General features: G+C 40.2%; 1 protein-coding gene across 5 annotated transcripts in view; it reads left to right on the forward strand.

Moving 5' to 3' along the window:
• The window catches only part of TRIP12 (thyroid hormone receptor interactor 12), a 69362-nt gene that overhangs the window by 36300 nt on the left and 11744 nt on the right, over nt 1-21318 (forward strand). The window contains exons 9-31 of one of the 5 annotated variants that reach the window (XM_081910285.1): nt 175-323; nt 850-885; nt 1211-1306; nt 2618-2710; nt 2867-3028; nt 3369-3437; nt 3524-3689; nt 5259-5376; nt 5512-5668; nt 6188-6341; nt 7622-7850; nt 8497-8615; nt 8947-9154; nt 9435-9535; nt 10454-10628; nt 11418-11559; nt 13355-13546; nt 15404-15555; nt 17167-17339; nt 18725-18798; nt 18879-19078; nt 20408-20535; nt 20695-20846. In XM_081910285.1, the coding sequence (XP_081766411.1) occupies nt 175-323; nt 850-885; nt 1211-1306; nt 2618-2710; nt 2867-3028; nt 3369-3437; nt 3524-3689; nt 5259-5376; nt 5512-5668; nt 6188-6341; nt 7622-7850; nt 8497-8615; nt 8947-9154; nt 9435-9535; nt 10454-10628; nt 11418-11559; nt 13355-13546; nt 15404-15555; nt 17167-17339; nt 18725-18798; nt 18879-19078; nt 20408-20535; nt 20695-20846 (3245 nt within the window). Of the gene's footprint in view, nt 1-174; nt 324-849; nt 886-1210; nt 1315-2617; nt 2711-2866; nt 3029-3368; nt 3438-3523; nt 3690-5258; nt 5377-5511; nt 5669-6187; nt 6342-7621; nt 7851-8496; nt 8616-8946; nt 9155-9434; nt 9536-10453; nt 10629-11417; nt 11560-13354; nt 13547-15403; nt 15556-17166; nt 17340-18724; nt 18799-18878; nt 19079-20407; nt 20536-20694; nt 20847-21318 lie in introns of those variants that run through there. The other 4 variants (XM_081910286.1, XM_081910287.1, XM_081910288.1 and 1 more) reach the window with 4 other exon arrangements.

The following is a 21318-nucleotide window of genomic DNA, read 5'->3' on the forward strand; positions in this document are numbered from 1 at the left end:
AATCTAATAACATTTAAATATCAACAAAGATGCATATAAATGCAGCATTACTGACTTCCTGCTTTCATATTTATGATAGGCAGCTAATGAAAATGCCTTGTCTCTCCTAATCAACTATGATAATATATTGTGGAAGTGGAAGATTTAAGCTTTCAAAATCCCCAATTTTTCTAGGTTCTAAAGCTCAGCAACTTCTACAGGGGCTCCAGGCTACTGATGAAAGCCAGCAATTACAGTCTGTGATTGAAATGTGTCAGTTGTTGGTCATGGGGAATGAAGAAACTTTGGGAGGATTTCCAGTCAAGAGTGTTGTGCCAGCTCTGGTAAGGACCAGTCTTCACTCATTCATTTGAACATGTAATGTATTATCCACTGTGTTTTCATGAAGAAGTAAATGCTTCAATAACTGCATTCTCTCTAAATGTTTTAGAGCAGTATGTTTCACCAATGGCCTTGGCAAAAAGTGACATTTTTAAAGAAACAGCAAATTACTGATTGTGTTTCAGACAACTAGGGAATAAATGTGCATCTTGTCTAGCCATTCTGAGATCCAGTGTAGGGGGTAGGGGTTTGTATTTGAACTGGATAGACATGGGTTCAAATTTTTGCTCAGGCATGAAGCTGTGTGGGTGGTCTTGAGCAGGTCTCTCTCAGCCTAACCTATCTCATAAGGCAGGCATAGGCAAACTCCAGCCCTCCAGATGTTTGGGACTATATTTCCAAGCATCCCTGCCCACTGGTCCTGTTAGCTAGGAATGATGGGAATTGTAGATTCAGCACACTTATAAATTACTAGAATTTAGAGAAATTGTTCTTGCAAGCTGACTCATCCTTTCGTATTGTTTGCAGATAACATTGCTGCAGATGGAGCACAATTTTGACATTGTAAGTATTTCATGCACACTTTGTTAAATGCAGCTTCAGGTAAATCTCAAAGCAGGCTTTGCTAGTTTGCACATTCTAGATAGCATTGTTAGATCAATGGCTGCTGGTCATGGTGGCTATATGCTAGGTCCAGTACAAGAGGCGGAATGTCTCGTGATAACCACTTCCTAGGGAACAACAGTAGGGAAGACCTATTACTTTTTATGCTCTACTTTTGTAGGCGTCTTACACGCATCTGGTTGGCTATGGAGGGAAACAAAATTCTAGACTAGATAGGTTTTGAACTGCTCTAGCAGGGCTCTTATGTTCTTATATCTTTTAATAGATGAATCATGCTTGTCGAGCCTTAACCTATATGATGGAAGCACTTCCCAGATCATCTGCTGTTGTAGTAGATGCAATTCCTGTTTTTTTGGAAAAGGTAATACTGTTAACTAACTTTATGAACTTAGCATTTGTTGTAACATAATGTCTTATGAAGCAGTACAAAGAGTAATTTTTCTCAACCTGGTATAAAGTTTTAAGATGGACTCCAACACCTGAAAAAAGAGGATTTACTTACTTGTTTCTTTTAGCTGCTTTTAGTTCCCTAACATTTCTAGCCGTCTGATTGTATTTATGAACAAATATGATAGCATAGCAGGTATGTATGTATGTTATACATGAGTGATGTATGACCTTCAGATATTGTTCCTGGAATCTAGTGCCAGTTCTAATACCATTCTAGAGATGAGAGGCCTAGCTTTGTATTGTTTATGCATGTTCTGGGGCTAGTAAATCCTGTTGGCAGCACTGATGTCTCCTGTCCCTGGGGTCTCAAAAGTCCATGACTATGGGACTTGTTCTCTCCCCTGTCCCAGTTGCTGGATGGCTGCCACACCCTGCTGGCAGCTCTTGCCTTTGCATAAAATTTGCCAGCGGAAACTAAAAGAACTGGGACTTGTAGTTCTTGACAGAGCATTTAATGTAGTGTGGTACATTGTCACTTAAAACAAAGTCCACACACGCACACACTCTTCTAGGGGGCCTTGGGCCAGAAGCACCTCACTGTTTAGGATGTTGCTTCTGTTCATGTTTCTGGTTGGCTCTAGCAATATCTGGACACTGTATAGAGAACATAGGTTTCTTCTTGGTAACAGGCTTGCAAGCCTGGACTAATAGGCCTAGGTAAAGTGTTTGCTTCTGTCCTACCCATAGCCCTGTAAGCTGAATACATCAAAGCCAGAAGTTAGGCTGAGTTTACAGAACATTCATTTGAGTAGTCAAATGTATTTGGCAAAGTGTAAATAATAATAATAATAATAATAATAATAATAATAATAATAATAATAAATATAAAAAATTAAATTAAGATAGGTAGTAGTAGTAGTATGGGATAGTAGTATGGGATAAAATGTTGCAATTTGGAAATGGTTTGTATAATACTGTACACAAATACTGGACAATCCCATTTTCTTTCCATGTGATTAAGTAAGGAATCAGAATGAAGCACACCAATGTTGTATAAAATAAATATATATCTATAGTATAGGGTACATAACAAGAGCAATTTAATTACTGTTATATAATACTCAAGCCTTTGAGTGAATATAAAGTGTGCATGTTTAAAGGTAATGGAAACAAAGTATGGTTCAAAATTTGAACATTGGGAAATGATTGACAGCATAGATCAATTTCTAATCTTGTTTCATATCACTTTAAAAACTAAATAAATTGCTTTTATTTGTTCTAGCTGCAAGTTATTCAGTGTATTGATGTGGCAGAGCAGGCACTCACTGCCTTGGAGATGTTATCACGCAGACATAGTAAAGCTATTCTGCAGGCAGTAAGTATTTCTTCTGATTAAAAAAAAGGGGCTATTTTTAATCTTGATTGTTACCAGAGTTTTAAAGAGCACTTGTTCCAAGAAACTTCTGTATCTCTCCTGATGATGTAAAGTCCTCTCTTTGCTTGAACTGGTTTTGTGTGTTTTGTATTATAGGGAGGCTTAGCAGACTGTCTGCTGTATCTGGAATTTTTCAGCATAAATGCCCAGAGGAATGCACTAGCTATTGCTGCCAACTGCTGCCAGAGCATCACTCCTGATGAGTTTCACTTTGTTGCAGATTCTCTGCCATTGCTTACACAAAGACTAACCCACCAGGTCAGAAACTGTCTGGGTCAGCTATCTTCTAATTGTTCTGATATGTGAATCTTAGATTGATCTACATGTGCTGTGGAGAAATTTCACTGGATCTTAATGGTAGCACAGCCCCCTAAAGGAGATAATTTTGGCTATGGAAATATATTGATATTAAGTAGTTTGTCCCAGTTCTTGGGTTGTGATTCTTGGTTGTGTATTAGCTTGACTAGGTCCTTTTTTATGCTTTCTCAGTTAACTCTGCCGGACACTGTAATAGGACAATTCCAGGATTGCAATTCTTGATGTACCTGCATGCCAAATCTTGTGTATTGAAATGTAATACTTGTTTTCAATTTCTTAGGACAAAAAGTCAGTAGAAAGCACTTGCCTCTGTTTTGCACGTCTAGTGGACAACTTCCAACATGAGGAGGTAGCATCTATTTTCTGTCTTCAGCATAATGTTGAAAAAAGGTTTTGACCAAATGATACTTAAAACCCTCTTTCTTTCCTTTGAAGAATCTCCTCCAGCAAGTTGCCTCTAAGGATTTGCTCACAAATATTCAGCAGCTCCTAGTAGTGACTCCTCCAATTCTGAGCTCAGGGATGTTCATCATGGTGGTGCGCATGTTTTCCCTTATGTGCTCCAACTGTCCTACACTAGCAGTTCAACTTATGAAGCAAAGTAAGTGCATGTGTAGGCTCTTAGTATTCTGTTTACTAGATGTTATAGTGTCTGTAGGACTGGCAAGGGAAATGATAGCAAATAGTTAAATGCCTGCTGCAGCAGTTTCATTAACATATAGCACTCTCTCCATTTTTCTCCAAGAAAATGTCATTCCACAGGGCAACCAAAGCTGTTTCATTGCAAAATCTAGGCATGAAAGCTGAGTGAGATGAATTGAGAACACAAAATTGAGTAAAGCTTTTCCCTTGAATAGCAACCACCACTGGGTAATTTCTAGTAATTCTACAAAACTCAAAAGATAGCAAGCTACTGGATCTTTAAAAAATAGATAAATAGTGATAGTGGGATCCTGCAATGAGCAGCTTCTGTTCTGCTTGTACAGCAAATATTTCTCAGATTTTCATTTCAGCTCTAACTTTTTAGTAACAAAACATGTTTTGCAACGTGACAACATACATTTGTAGTTGAAGGCTTAAACAAGATAGCTGAACCAGAATTTCAAAATTTTGGTTCACATGTTGTTTCTAATGAGAAAAATGTCTCTGTCTTGTCATTTAGTAAAATTACACATTGCTTTCCAAACCTGGTGCTTGTGACTATCCTTGGTGTACTCTTGACACAGTAAACTGAAATGCATCACTTAGGGTGTGTGTGTGTGTGTGTGTGTGTGTTCACCATATGAAAAGGGCAAAACAAGCACATGGAGACAAAGAAGCATGCTTAGAGAAATGTGGAGCTCTGGCACAGATCAGCAGCAGATGGTGTGGTCAGGAGGTGGCACTTATGACTGCCTAGTAGCAGAGTTGTGGTTGCTTGCGTGGATGGAGAATGGGAGGGGCAAAGCAGGAGGGAGGTTGCTGCTGTGTGAACACACTGGTAGAGCTGCTTCTGTTGCTGCATTGGCACAATGCCAACCTCCCTCATGGTAAGCAGCAGTAACTCTCCTGCCCAAAGATGGGCAGGTGCGCTCGCCTCCCCTCCCCATCTCATACTGATTTAGATGCAACTCTGTCTTGACAGTAGATCTGACAGATTTCACACTGTACAGAACTATATTTTCTATACTATTTGCAATCCTAGTCAACAGTGGGGTGGGGAGAGGGAATGAGCTGTAGGCTCCAATTACAGCCAATCAATTCCTTTGTGCTAATTAATGCACTGGTTTCTCTTTCCCTCACCCTAACAAATGCCTGTAATGTTCACTAGGGACGCTGGCCTCCTGGTGACCCCCAAAGTCGTTGCTAAGGACCCAATATCAGTTTTATTTTGTGTAAAGTTGCCAGCATCAACCTATAGTATAAAGTCAGAAGATTTTTCCATTTTTCCCCCAGGGTGAAATATACCTCCCCAGGCACACACACTTGAAGGCTTATGCTTTAGAGAGGATCATGTGTGCAGTATGGTTTTGGGTTGCTTTCAGTTACTGTTACTGTGTACACTTAATTCTTGCAGTAGAAATACACACTAAGTGCATTCTTCTTGGGATTGCTCCATTCTGAGAGCATTCTTTAATGCTTACTACAGACATGGCAGAGTAACATTGTGATTGATTGTTTATGCTTAAAGATATTGCAGAAACTCTTCACTTTCTTCTTTGTGGAGCCTCCAATGGAAGTTGTCAGGAACAAATTGACCTTGTTCCAAGAAGCCCTCAAGAACTGTACGAGCTTACATCACTTATCTGGTAAGGCTCTCTTTTTTTGGTGAGTTTTCCTTTCAGGCTTTACTTGAGATCCCATTTCATAGTACACTGTCATGAAGTCTAGCATTGCACAAAAATCTGCTGTTAATTTTGTTTGTTTGTTTTTGCTCTTTTCAGTGAATTGATGCCTTGCTTACCGAAAGAAGGAATTTTTGCTGTTGACACCATGCTAAAGAAAGGAAACGCACAGAACACAGATGGCGCAATATGGCAATGGCGAGATGACAGAGGTCTTTGGCATCCCTATAACAGAATTGATAGCCGGATAATTGAGGTAGTAACCCACACACCCCTGTATAAGGAAAGACATTGCTTACTGTTCACTCTTGTAATTGTATACATTGGTTAACAATTATTAATCAAATTTTAGCTATGAAATGGAAATCATCTCCTCAGGCTAGGTTAGTTTTGAAGCTTATGTATAGTCAGTTTCATGAAATGGTGGATATTTTTGTGCGACTTAGCTGAATATATCCATTAAAATAGTTTCCTTGCTGATACTGCATAGTACAGGGTGAAAACTTTGGAATGTTAATTTTAAACTTGTAGTCCACAAAAAATAAATTCAAGCAAGTGTTTAGGGTAGCTTGCAATATGAAATCAGGACAATTAAACCATAAAGCAGGCAAAAAACAATTTTTAAAACCTTATTTGTGGCATGGCCGATATATGAGGCTGTTACCAACGCTTTCATTTTGTGCCCATTTTATCCCTCAGCAGCGGGGAACACGGTATCTTCATTTATGTAAACTCAAAACTCATACAGAGTTTAAACTTACATATTTGTCTTCAGGCAGCTCATCAGGTTGGTGAAGATGAAATAAGTCTGTCTACGCTGGGGCGTGTTTATACAATTGACTTTAATTCTATGCAGCAGATCAATGAGGATACTGGAACAGCACGTGCCATTCAGAGAAAACCTAACCCTCTAGCCAATACCAACACTAGTAAGTACTATTTTAAAAATAGTTCCCGCATTTTGCTTTTGTAATTAAGGCATGTCTCCTATATATGAAGTTTGGTGTCGTTCAGATACCTATCATAAGGAACACGATCCTATTTAGGGCCACACACTTTCTAATATGTAACAATGAGAATTTAATGTGTGCCCAGTTTCCACTCTGCCCCTTTAAGAGTGTGAAAATTAGGTAAATGAATTTAAATTCAGATTCTCGTTGATTTCTCTGCACCTTTCAATACCATCAATAATGGTATTCCTTTGAAGTGACTTTGTGGGTTGTTGGTGGGAGGTATTGTTTTGCAGTGGTTCCACTTCTCCCCGCAAGCCTGCTACCAGACAGTAGCAATGGGCACTTTTTGTTGCACCCTGTGGGATCTATACTGTCCCTCCTGCTATATGAAGCTGCAGGGAACTGTCACCAGAGGATTTTGAGGATGACACCTAGCTTTCTCTCCCCATAGCATCTGAATCAGGAGAGGCTGTGCCAGTGCTGGACTGGTGCTGGATAAAGGTCAATAAACTGAAATTTGAATGCTAATAAAATGGAGCCCACAGTGGGTTGGTGTTCATGCATTGGTTTAGACTGGATTGACGCAATGCACTCTTTGTGGGGTTTCCCTTGGGCTTGATCCAGAAGCTGCAGTTAACGCAGAATGCTGCAGCATGACTGCTGACAGGAGTGAGTCCTTGTCAACATATAGCACCTCTGCTCAGAGATCTGCACTGGTTGTCAATTTGCTTGTTGGATCAAGTTCAAGCTGTTACTGTTATCATAATAAAGCCCTTAACAACTTGGGACTGGTTTACCTACGAGAAGGCCTTGCCCTACATGTGCCCACTCAACCATTTCAATCTGTGGAATTGGCACTACTACATTTGTAGTAGTAATACATTTGCATTTGTAAGAACTTGATCATTTGGTGTGGTAGCATGTTCACTTCAGAACTCCTTGCCTATTGAGATCAAAGCACTGTACTCTTTTCAGTGCCTGCTAAAAACTTCCTTGTTTAGACAAGCCTACCCAGCTGTTTTTAAACATGATAGTGATTTTTTTTTCTTGGTTGTATTGTTTCATCTTTTTGTAAACGCCTTTGAGGTTTCTTCACAACCAAGTGGTGTGTATAAATTTTATGAAATAAATAGTACTTCCTGGTACTTTTTTTTTGTAAATTTTATGCTAGTATGTTACCTTGAGGGGTTTAGGCTGGATAAAATTAAACAACGTACCATTCCTTGATATTTAATGGTCAAGTTATTTTCCTGTAGGTGGACATCCAGAATCAAAGAAGGATGATGCTCGAGCACAGTTAATGAAAGAAGACCCAGAACTGGCTAAATCTTTCATTAAAACCTTATTTGGTGTTCTCTATGAAGTGTACAGTTCTTCAGCTGGACCTGCAGTAAGACACAAGTGCCTTAGAGCAATTCTTAGGATAATTTATTTTGCTGATGCTGAACTTCTGAAGGATGTGCTGAAAAATCATGCAGTATCAAGGTAATTGTTATGCGCACTTTGATGCAAAACCTATTCTGAATGATATTGTGATGAGTCAGATTCTTAATCTAGCAGTTCATTTGACTAAAATAAGAGTCTCAAAATGCAAACTGCCACTTAAGATATCTGGTTACCACTTGAGGCTTCTGTGTTTAGCTGTGATTGCCATTGTGTTCTCTTAGAAATGAAAGGCACAGCGTTTTTAATTAATGAATATCCATTGTTCATAAACTATAATTGCTTTCTAAATTGCGTATATGCAATTGATGTGTGTGTGTTTTTTATGGTGACAAAATCCCAAAATGCTCATTATATGGCAATTGGTCTTCAAATGGCCTATTGACTGGATTGCTTGTTGACCAAGGAGAAAATGTCGATACCAGAAAAAATAATTATAAAAACCTATTTGTAAACACAAAACTTAAACCCCAGGATTGGTTGCACATCGTTGTTTGTGTGAAAGCAACAAGTCAGGCATATAGCCGTGCAGTGTGTGAAATTGATCCCACGGTACCAGGAATATAACATTCCTTCCCACTTTCAGCAACCTGCCCAGTACTGAAAATGCCCTCATTTGTGTATGCAAAATGTAAATGAAGCTGCTTTCATCTTGCTGAATTTTGTTTGTCTTCATTTTCTCTTGCAGTCATATAGCCTCTATGCTGTCAAGTCAAGACCTTAAGATAGTAGTTGGAGCCCTTCAAATGGCAGAGATCTTAATGCAAAAGTTACCTGATATTTTCAGTGTTTACTTCAGAAGAGAAGGTAATGGCAGAAGTTAGATTCATGTGTAGCTCTTCATGTGCCTTGTTGTATTGTTAAAAATGTGCCTAGGAGCCAACTCCTAGGGGCCGAGGACCCTTTGCCCCTCCCCAATAAAATATTGGAGTGGGCAGCCCCCCCCCCCAAAAAGTTAATGTGTGTTGCTATTCAAATGGTGTGCACGTGCAAGGTCTTGTGATAGATTATGCAAGGCGGGACATCCCCCCCCCAATTTCATTCAAGTTGGCACCCCTGGTGATGTGTTTTGAACAAGCAAACCACATTGAAATATGTGTCTCTTTGTCACTGAAGGTTATCTTTCTTTTTTTTAAAGGTGTAATGCACCAGGTGAAAAATCTTGCAGAATCGGAGGCTTTGCTGACAAGTCCCCCCAAAGCATGCACTAATGGCTCAGGAACGCTGGGTGCTACTACAACAATAAGCACTGGAACAGCCACTGCTGCTAGCAATGCAGCTGCAGACTTAGGCTCTCCAAGCTTACAGCACAGCAGGGAAGACTCTCTGGACCTGAGTCCACAGGGGTGAGTGTGCTTGACTTGGTCTGTGAACAAAACGCTACTAATGGCATTACTGAGAAATAGGTTAAGGTCCCACATTAGAATGCTTTCTTTGACAGACATATTAAAATAATCTGAGCTGTCTGCTAAAGTGGAAGAAAAATGCTAACATACCAGTTTATTAGTTGAGATTATTAGTTATAATTTAAAATCCAGGTTGGTTCAAATATATTACAGTTTGGTTCAAATGTATTGTATCAGGCCTGGTGTATGTATGACATGTGCATTTTTAAACATTTGACAGCCGATTAAGTGATGTTCTGAAGAGAAAAAGATTGCCAAAACGTGGGCCCCGGCGGCCAAAGTATTCACCTCCCAGAGATGATGACAAAGTAGACAATCAAGGTAAGCTTCTTTTGAAATTGCATAACGGGTATAGTAAATCAAATATTGTGGCTACTTAAGAAGCAGTGCTGAACAGTCCTCAGAAAAGAAAGTTTTCTAGTTCTGAATATGTCCTAAATGCCTAGATGTTGGCAGACCTGTAAAATAAATATTTCCAAATCAAAGCAATGACGTTGCATTTTGAGCAACTGAATGAACTGATATATTTTTGACTGGAAACTTCTTGTTTTGGCACAAATGTTGGAAGTGGCTTTGATTAGATTATTAGAATATGCAAATGGAAGTAAATTTTTGTTGTTTCTGGAAATCAAAGTTTTCATTAAATGCAGAAGAAGCTATCTGCTCCATTCAAAGCTTAAAGTGAAGGCTGCTGCTGATTCCCACCCCCTAGCAACCCCCCCCCCCCCTTATAGGTAGTTGATGATACCTCCTGGCTGTCACTGAAGTTCAGTTTACTTGATTTTAATTGCTTCCTTTAGCTGTGTCTTTGTGTGTAATGTTCTTTTTCTGCTACTGCTGTGACCATTCATTCTGTAAAAAGAAAGGTGGAGAGTATTAAGCTTTTTTCAAATGAGATGAATCCATTGTACACAGTGCTGGTGACCTTTTAGTAGTGTGTGGGCACGATAAAATAGATGCACATAGCAGCTTTAGAATTGATGTATGTTTGTGTACACATTTAATCTGTAAATATTTGAGTGTCTTTAAATCACTTTGAAGATGCACCTGATAATATTTTATTCCACAATTGGGAGCTGTAATTGCTTATCTCATAGCTTTGCTTAGGAGGAAAACATGACATGCATTAAAAGGGAGCAGAACTCTGAATGTTGGTGACTTTTAATGCCAATTGGTAAAGCTTAAGACTTTTTAAAGCTTAAACTTGAAACTTTCTCTCCCATTCTCTTTTTCCAAAAGCTAAAAGCCCTACAGCTACTCAATCTCCTAAATCTTCCTTCTTGGCAAGTTTGAATCCTAAAACCTGGGGAAGATTAAGCACACAGTCCAATAGCAACAACATTGAACCAGCACGTACAGCAGGTGTGAGTGGTCTGGCAAGAGCTGCCTCAAAGGACACAATATCCAACAACAGGTATAATCATACTTCACTACACAAAACTCCATTCAGTGAAGCCTATAGTGGCCCAGTTCACATGCCATGGTAAACCAAAGTTAATGGTTTACTATGAACATTGATCTTGGTCACATTCTCCTGCAGAACAGGCCATGATTCCTGGCTTAGCATTGTGTTCAAACCAATGTTTGTTTTTAATCAAACTGCAATCTTGTAACCAAGGTTTGTTCTTGGCAACAGATCAAACACCCACAGTAAGCCCAGGCACCATGACCTGTTTCAGGGGAGGACCAAAGTGATCCAGATCAGCATGTTCACAGTAAACTGTTAACTATAGTTTACTATGACGTGCAAAAATAGTTTAATATAGATTACCTGTGTTGTCTGTGGCAGCTTAGTCTTGGTTTTAATAGAAAATTTTGGTAGGAGAGGATGATGAAGAACTTCAAGCTGGGACAGAATGTGCCAAAATGAAGTTTACAGAATGGGGAGTAAAAGTATATGTATGGAAGGCAGAGGATAAATTCTTAAAATCATAGGACAAGCAGAGTAGAGGGAGATGAGTTTACAGGGACAATGAAGTTATACTCATGAGCGATCTGGATAAAGTAACTGTCTATATTTAACAAACCTGGACTAAAGTGCAATGGGAGTTCTTTTTGGTGGGAAGAAAATTCTTGGCGTTGCAGCTTTTCCTACCTCCAAGACTTCTTTGCACTGTGAAAATGTACTCAAATTGCGCAGGGCAGTTGTGCTTAGTATGCCAATGTTAAGTGTTCAATATATTAAACTGTACATTTCTTGTAGAGAGAAAATTAAGGGTTGGATTAAAGAGCAAGCCCACAAATTTGTGGAGCGTTATTTTAGCTCTGAGAACATGGATGGAAGCAACCCTGCACTAAATGTGTTACAGAGACTTTGCACTGCAACTGAACAACTCAACCTTCAGGTTAGACTATCTTTTTAATCTATATTGGAATGAGAGGACAAACTTTTCACAGGAAGAACAAATAGTTTAATACTACTTAGACTGTACACATGGATAAGCCCCAAGCCTTTTCTGCCTTTATTTATTAAAATAGCGAGGTCATCGGTGCTTATTGCATCCAGCGTCTAAGCTTCAGAAGTTGTCTGTTTAAAAGCCATTGATGTCACTAACTTTTCCATTTTGCAGTTCTTCTATGTTGGAGGATATATTGTTATGTTGTCACTGCCAATTTATGTATGACCAGTGCCTTATGATACAATAAGAACCACTACATTTTTGTTACAAAAACAATTTCATAACTGAAGTAAGCCGGGAATCTTTAAATAGTGCTCCCTGAGCATTGTAACTATATGAATATTGGGACACAATCCTTAGAGTGGGTGATGAATGCAGTTTTACACACAGAGGATTCAATAGATGTTTATGTAACTTGGTGGGGAGGGGAGAAGGTATAATAGATTTGGACATCTAATATGGTGGATTGCAACTCCCATTATCCTGTATAGCCACGCTGTCTGGGGCTGATGGGAGTTGGGCAACATCTGAAGGACACCACTTTAGCTACCCCGTGGTAAATTCCTGGTGGTGATCTAGCATGTTGCCATGTGCATGTGTAGAAGGTCAGCGAGCAGGGGACTCTTAAAAGTGTGCCCAGCTCTGCTTTTAGGATGGATGATGTCCTAAATCTTAAAGATTGCTTGAATTTCAAAAGGCGATGAACGTGCAGCCAGCAAGTTGTACAATACGGTCAAGCAGTGTGCTAGTGCATGCAGCTTGTGCTCTCTTCAGGTATAGCAGGTACAACAAATGAAGAAGGAATAGTTCAGCGTGATGTCCAAATGCGGAATTTTAGCTGGTTGATTTGACTTCCAAACAAGCCATGATTTGTTGTCCAACAAATTTAAGAGCAACAGACCAGAATCCTGCATTTAGATATTATGCTAAGCTATCACAACCTGATTTTTGTTCTGCCTGCTTATGTGAAGAGAAGTGGAGTGGGCTTCAGGCAGTAGCTCACTGCTTGATCATATCATAGTTCAAGTTATTTGGGATTCCTGGCTTACTGTTACGTGCAGAGTCAGTATTTCAGTGTTTTAAAAGGCCCTCCTTACATAATTTTCTCACACAGCTACATAGTCAGTGTTCCTGCATGGTGGTATTAGCATACAACTAGTATTTTCAAACATCAGCTAGTTTTAAAAGTTATTTGGCGCTCATTTAGTGATGATCATATCCTGTTTGTTGAGCAGATATCAAGCCACAGTTTCGTGATTTAGATGTATTGGGGAAATTGTGACATAAACCATGGGAGAAATGCTGCAGCTGGCACACGAAGGGACGGGGGAACATGTGCGCACATTTATTCTTAGCTCAGTAAACATTGAACCAACTTGTAGAAAATATTTCTGAATCGACTTTCCATTCAAGCCTCTCCAGGAGTCCTTTTTGAGGGGAAAACATCCTCAAACATGACATTACTTAGGCACCCAGTTTCCGTATAATGTTCTGAATAGTTACGTTCTCATAAGGCCGCTACATATGTGCTGCCTTTTAGTGGTGTATTGACACGAACTTTTCTGCACATGCTCACTTAAGTTGTGTAAAGTAAGGCAGTGCAGAGTATGTGTAAAAAATCTGGGATATGTATTCCTCTGGATTTGAGTTTTTATTTTTAAATATGCTGGTTCTTGTTCCATTTGTGGAATAGTTCCTGGACTACTAAGCCTCATTCTCATACAGAGACTGTTTATTTCAGGTGGATGGTGGAGTTGAGTGCCTTGTAGAAATCCGTAGTATAGTCTCTGAGTCTGATGTATCTTCATTTGAGATCCAGCATAGTGGGTTTATGAAACAGCTGCTGCTTTACCTGACGTCTAAGAGTGAAAAAGATGCTGTAAGCAGGGATGTGAGATTGAAAAGGTTCCTTCATGTGTTTTTCTCTTCTCCAGTAAGTACTTACAGCTCCAGTATTAAAGGGGTCGCTTCATTCTTGTGTTCATTATTTACTCTTTCAAGAATCTAGGGGAGGTGGTATTAAAAGGCATAACTGACTTGTAGCCATATATGGCTTTCCTTTTTCCCCAGAGAGAACTTGATAGGCAAATGACTAAAACATGCTTTGAAGATAACATTTTATCTCACACACAAAAATGGACTGCCATGTGTTTTTATGTACTTTTTTTATTAATTGGGTTAAACTGTAGTTTTGGATAAACAGGTGCATTTTGTTTTGTGGAAGTCAAATGCTTGCCTATGTTCCTGGTGAAGTATAATCATTGGGTTTGGGTTGCCCATAGCATGTGGGATGTAAGCTCGCATTTGCCTGTAGCCTGCCTGCTTTGTCAGTACAGTGATGCCCCGCAAGACCAACGCCTCGCAAAACGAAAAACTCGCAAGACGAAAGAGTTTTCCGTTTTTGAGTCGTTCCGCAAGACGAATTTCTCTATGGGCTTGCTTTGCAAGAAGAAAGCCCATAGGGAAATCTCCGGGGACCTCTTTTAAATGCTGGCGGTGGGGAGCAAAGCCTTTCGCCCCCCTCCGGCCTTCAGAAGAGGTCCAGGAAGGCCGGCGGGGGCCGAAAGGCTTTGCTCCCCACCGCCAGCATTTTAAAAGTGGTCCGGGATAGCAGGGAATTGTGCTGCGCTTTCCCGCTATCCCGGACCGCTTTTAAAATGCTGGCCGTTGGAAGCAAAGACTTTCGCCCACCGCCGGCCTTCAGAAGAGGTCCTGGACCTCTTCTGAAGGCCGGCGGGGTGCAAAAGTCTTTGCTCCCCTCCGCCTGCTTTCCCGGAATAGCGGAGAAGCGCAGCGCGTTTCTCCGCTATCCCGATGGCTTTTGAAGGCAGGCGGGGGGGGAGCAAAGACTTTCGCCCACCGCCGGCCTTCAGAAGAGGTCCAGGAGACTTCTCCGCTGTCCCGGGCGATCTTAAAATGCTGGCGGGCGGCAGCGAAGCCTTCGCTGCCACCCGTCAGCATTTTAAGATCGCTTTTAAAATGCTGGGGATCGGCAGCGAAGCCCGCCAGCATTTGAAGATCGCCTCGGGACAGCGGAGAAGTCTCCGCTGTCCCAGGAAGGCAGGCGGGGGGGGAGCAAAGACTTTCGCCCCCAGCCGGCCTTCAGAAGAGGTCCTGGACCTCTTCTGAAGGCCGGTGTTGGGCAAAAGTCTTTGCTCCCCCCCCCCGCCTGCCTTCAAAAGCCGTCGGGATAGCGGAGAAACGGCAGAGAAGTCTCCGCTGTCCCGGGGGCTTTTAAAATGCTGGGGGACGGCAGCGAAGGTTTCGCTGCGCCCGCCAGCATTTTAAAATCGCCCCAGGACAGCGGAGGCTTCGCTGCCGCCCGCCAGCATTTTAAAATCGCCCCGGGACAGCGGAGAAGTCCCGGGGGCTTTTAAAATGCTGGCGGTCGGTAGCAAAGCCCTCCTGTCCCCGGAGCTTGCGGGGCGGGAGGTGGGGAGAAGGGCTTTTCTTCCCACCGCCAGCCTTCAGAACAGCCTTCTGAAGGCTGGCGGTGGGGAAAAAAGCCCTTGTTCCCCCCCCCCCCCAGCCTTCAGAAGAGGTCGGGGGACAGACTGTCCCCGGACCTGGTCTGAAGGCGGTTTCCATAGGAACGCATTGATTGATTTTCAATGCATTCCTATGGGAAACTGTGCTTCGCAAGACGAAAAACTTGCAAGAAGAAAAAACTTGCGGAACGAATTAATTTCGTCTTGCGAGACACCACTGTATTTGCTCATAGAATTACTCAGTGACAACTTGTCAAGAACTATTTTAAAAATTAAATAATTAAGCAAAACTTTAATTTCAGCTTCCTGGAGAAGAACCCCATGGAAGATTAGAGCCATTAGAAAATGCACCTTTGTTGGCTTTGGTCCACAAAATGAACAACTGTCTTAGTCAGATGGAGCAATTTCCAGTTAAAGTCCATGACTTTCCAAGCGGAAATGGAACAGGGAGCAGGTAAGGATTAATTCTCAGGTAAACGTGTCGCATTTCCAGAATTCTGCATGGCTAAGTGGCCCATTGTGTTGTGTTTGCTGTCCATTTTACCATTTATGGTCATAGCAGTTCAAAAACCTGTAGAAAAAAAAGTGCTTTGCTTGTAATGATAGTGCTAAACTCAAAATAATGAGTAGGTATTTTCAAACTCCTAAAAACCATATTTACAGCTTCAACATCATTAGCATAAGCATCTTTAATGAACTTCCATAAAGGTTGTTCTTACTTAACATTTTAATATAAAATTCCAGCTTCCAAATGTTGTTTGGAACTAGAAGGGGAGAGTATGACTTACATCTTTGTTGAATAGTGGTAGTGGGGACATAGCATACAACTAGTAAGACCAAAACTATATTAATCAATTTTAGCAGAATACTATGGCTAAATTCATTGCTCTCTACACACCATTCAAAAGCTATAATTGAAACAGTATTCCTATTGGATACTTGGTGAATAGGTAGTTCAGATTTAGAAGTAGTTAGAGACAGGATTTTTCTGGTTTCAAGATGAGCACTTTCCTTGGTTGGTTTTCCAAATGAGTCTTTTTGCTCAGCTGATTTATGAAATTCCATATTGGATATAAGGAAAACACATTGAAGTACCTCTTTCAGATATTTGACCAAATATCTAGAATGAGAGAATAGTTGAAGCCGTATTCCAAATCCATGTGTAAGTCAAGCAAGTCTGTGTCTTTTTGTTCCTTATAACTTTGCTGTTCGTGTCTTGAACAAATTAAGTATTTTTAGTCTAAGCAATACAGCCAACACTTTTTTTGTGTGCATGTGTGGTTGTAATATTTGCTACTGTATTCATTTCTGTTTTTATCAGTAGTTTAGCAAGTAAGAAATGTACAGCAATAACTACAAGAACTGCTAATTTTTAAATAAGTTTGTGGGTCTGTTTCATTAAAATGTTAGATCCTATGGGTGATATCCATTGTTAGTATAATACCCACTGAAATTAGTGGACAAGTAAATTGATTTCCGTAGGTCTGTTCTGAGTATGACTTAGCTGGATATCACCCTGTTTTTTCTGTTTTTCATTGGATTTGTTGAACTGGGAGATATTTGATGACTGTTTCCACACTATAGTGACAGGAATTTTTGTGAATATAATAACTGCAGAACTAGAACTGTTCTATAATCTGAACAAGCAAACAAAAACAAATCTAAATCTCTTACAAATTGATGTACATGAACATCTAAAGCAGCAAGTTACACTGAAATAGCAGTCCGATAGCTAATTACTGTTTTCTTATCAACACCTGAAGTGCAATCCTCTGCATATTTACTCAGAAGTAAGTCCCACTGTGTTCAGTTGGGCTTATCCCAGGTAAGTGTGCATAGGATTGTCACCTTGCTCAGCTTAAACTGGCCTGAGGCACATCTTCTGTAATAGTTTTGATCAGGTTTCAGTCTATGACATTAGGTGATGGCAAATTGAAATGCATGCAGTTTTAATAATTTAATTGTAACGTCAAAGGCAGAAACTATTTTAATTGCTGTAATGTATTAAATGTCCACAAGTGAAAATAGAATAACTGTAGCAACGTTTTTCATAAATTATCTTGAGTTTTTCTCTTAACAGAGGATCGCAAGCTTTAAAATTTTTCAACACCCATCAGTTAAAATGCCAGTTGCAAAGACATCCAGACTGTGCTAATGTGAAACAGTGGAAAGGTGGACCTGTGAAGATAGATCCCCTGGCGTTGGTACAAGCCATTGAAAGATATCTTGTAGTTAGAGGTACCTCTTTTTCTTATGATACACTGTAAAAGTATGGTGGTTGCCTTGTGTGTCAGTTCTTGCTGTATGTGTCATAAAGGGTCTCATTGTACAGCTTGCAAATTTATGAAGTTGTGAATTGACAGTAAAATCTGAACCTTTTAATTGCCTGATTATAGTTCAATAATCATTGTATAGATTTTCAGGTTGATTGAGACTGCCTGTCAATCTCCAATTAAAATGATTGTGTATTCAAGAAAGCAATCTGCCCAGCCCAAATGGTCTCTCTGGTTCACTTTATCACTTGTTGCATCAGAATTGCTGTGTTTGCTTGTATGTAAATAGCAGGTGCTGTTGTTGTCGTTTAGTCGTGTCTGACTCTTCGTGACCCCATGGACCAGAGCACGACAGGCAGATAGGTATCACCAAAAACCTGGGAAAACTTCAAGATCCCAGTTTCATACCACTGCTAAAAACTATTGTTGCTAGTGGAGATCTTCACAAGATAGTATTTTGGAGAGCTAATACCAAAATGCTTCACTTTCCGTCACCATGGATTGCTCAAACATGTTTCCACAGATGCTAGACATCTATGTTATTTCCCCTGGAGCAAGAATAGGGAGAAACAGATGGCACATAGGTGTGGATTGTTCAAAAGTGGACTTTTACCCTAGTTTATAGAGCTACATAACTATCGTAATTGTCAATTTTGAAGCAGGGTATCTTTGTTGTTTGAGGTGCTAGGTCAAAAGGACAGTAGATTGCTTCTCATATCTCCAAACTAAGCCCAAAGGTCACTAGCAGACCAAGCAGCAATGGAACTTTCTGTATATTTTTTCTCAAAGTTCTTTGAAAGTGTTTTCAAAAAACGAATTCTATTTGAATAAAAGAGGGAGGGTCTTCACTTCTCTAATCTAGCCCAGTCTAATCTAGTTAACATCTCAAGTCTACTCCACAGCAACCAGCAAGATGTCTTTTGGGAATCCCACAAACAGGAATGAGAGCAATAGTTCTCTTCCTCAGTTGTTCACCTGCAACTGGTGTCCATAGGAATTGTGCCTCTGATGCTAGAGGTAGTGTGCTGCCATCATGACTAAGCTATTGCCAGTCTAATTATCCATGTATTCTTCTAATCCCCTTTTAAAACTATCAGAGTTGGTAACCATTGTGTCTTGTGGTAGCAAATTCAATCGTTTATGTCCTCAGTGCAGAGGTCTGGTTACTCTGCAGTTCTGCACATAGGGTGCTACTAAAGCTGCATATTGGCAAGCTGTGCTGTTGTGATCCATTTTTAATGTTTCTTAGATAGTGACTTATTTGCGTCTGGAAATAGAATAGTATGAGAGGTGTTTCTTGCAGCCTCTGTAAAACACTTTACAGGTTGCACTGCTGTTGTCCGTTTTTAGGTTATGGCAGAGTGAGAGAAGATGATGAAGATAGTGATGATGATGGATCAGATGAGGAAATAGATGAATCTCTGGTAAGGCTTTGTTCAGTTTTGATCTCCTTTGTTCACAGCTGGAAGGTTGATTTTTAACTTCTATCCTTTCCTTCACATAGGCTGCTCAGTTCTTAAATTCAGGGAATGTGAGGCACAGGCTTCAGTTCTACATTGGAGATCATCTCCTGCCATATAACATGACAGTGTATCAAGCAGTTAGACAGTTCAGTTTGCAAGCTGAAGAGGAAAGGGAATCAACAGATGATGAAAGCAACCCTTTAGGAAGAGCTGGCATATGGACAAAGACTCATACCATTTGGTAAGTCAATCAGAAGAAGGGGAAAAGTCACTGTTGTCACTGAATTACAGATGCATATTTGTGTTTGTAGCCCTCACGTGTTAAACTTATTGAATAATTATGTAAAATATCATTTTCACTCTTCATTATATTAATATGAAGTAAGAATCTGTTAGGACAGTAAGATTATGGACAGCACAAATTAATCTGGATTGCTTTACTGTGAAGTAAAGTAAAACATCCTGTTCAAGCAGCAGATTCCAAAGAGGTTCCATTATTGCTATCTCTTATTTTTCTTTTTACATGTGCTGATATCTGGTTGCAGAGTGCTTGTATTCAAATAAATATAGGATCTCCCTGTTTTTCTCCATAGGTTAAGGGGAGCAGGGGAGGTAAAATCCCAAGGCCCAAAGTATTGCGTGAACCAGACTTACTTAGCAATGGTTTGCGTATAATGCTAACCCATGGTTTAGCACTATGCAGACGAGCCTGAAACGCAACGCTAAGCTCTTCTTCTCCTTCCCCTTCCTCTGTGGTGAGGAGGAGGCCTTCTTCTGAGTTTACTTCAAGTTTAAAAAGATCTTTTGGGTACAAACCAGAATTCCCAGTTTCAAACAAAGACTAGCTGCTAAGAAGGCCAACATAAACCAGATTATAACCCATTTTTAATTAACCACTATTTTAAACCAGGATTCCTGGTTTGTATGTAATGCTAAACCAGGATTATTTTGAATTGGAAAGCAATATTTGCAAAAGTTGCCATCCTTATGTGTAGGAGGAGGAGTGGGGAGTGTATGAGCCCAGTGTTTTGCTCATGTGCTCTGAGGCTTGTCCACATAGCACTTAATGATTTACTGGTAAGTGTGAAGCAGCCCAATATTTAGGAGATCTGCGATTGATCTTCAGGTTGTTGTTTTTTATTAATTGTACCTGTTATGGCCTGGTAGCTGCCCTGCCCATTTCCTGCTTTGCCAGCTTGCTGATGAAAATCGTTATCTCCCACTGCTGGTCACCCTGGCAGTGGAGAATATAGGAACTTATACTCCACTTCCATAGGGCTTGGAGCAGTTTTGAAGGGGATATGGTTAACCCTTCTGCTGCTGCTCCACATAAATTGACAGTCCTCCATAGCTGCACTTCCATGTGGGGAAATATTGGGAGAGCAATTATGAATCTCTTGTGTAATGAGTAGCTTGGTTCTCAGTCTGGCACTAAAAGATAGACTTTTAATAATTCTAATTTTATAGGTATATAGTATTGGATTGGCATGCTCTTTTCGCACAGGAAATTACTGTTCCTGTAGATTTCATTATCGGGTCAGGCAGTCAATAACATAATTCTTCTTTTTAGGTACAAGCCAGTGCGAGAAGATGATGATAGTAATAAAGACTGTGTTGGTGGTAAAAGAGGAAGGGCACAAACTGCTCCTACGAAAACATCCCCTAGAAATGCAAAGAAGCATGATGAATTGTGGCATGGTAAGTATTTGGATCACCTGCAAGCACAGAGAGAAGGTTGCATAATGTTTTATTTGAAGCACAGTTTAATTAAGATCCTGTTGCTGACTATTACATAAAGAAAGTAAAAATATATGAAAACCTTTCTCCACTGATTAATGGAATCTGTCCCTTTTTCAGATGGGGTATGTCCTTTGGTCTCAAATCCTTTGGAAGTTTATCTTATATCTTCGCCACCTGAAAATATAACTTTTGAAGATCCTTCATTAGATGTTGTTATTCTTCTGAGAGTTTTACATGCTATCAGTCGTTATTGGTATTACCTGTATGATGTGAGTACACTTGTTGCTGTTGTCTTTGAATTTTTTCTGATCTTTGGTTAGATTTGTCTGCTTAGGAACTTCTGACAGTATGGTATCTTTGTAAACAACTTCGAGACTCTTGTAGTAAGCAGTATATGAATTGTTTATATAAATAAAATAAAGAAATAAAGTTACTGCTCTTCATAGGTGAGGCAAGCTGGCCAAGCATTCTGGCTTCTCCAACAGATTGCAATTCTCCAGGTTCAGCTTCAGCAGAAAAGGGCTCACAAGGCTAAAACTACCGCCCACCACACAGCCAGCAATAGTCCTGTTAATGTCACCTGCCTCCATAATAGTACAAAGCAAGCTGTGCCTCTCTTGTAACCCTAGTGTGCAAACACACTTCAAGCCACAGTTTCAGTGCCTGGCTTTAGCAGAAACCATTGTTTGGGTTGACCATGGTATGTGCATCATGGCTAATGCTGAAAAGTGGGGAAATGTA

This window comes from Podarcis melisellensis (assembly GCF_964234715.1).
Source record: "Podarcis melisellensis genome assembly, chromosome: 5".
Lineage (NCBI taxonomy): Eukaryota > Metazoa > Chordata > Lepidosauria > Squamata > Lacertidae > Podarcis > Podarcis melisellensis.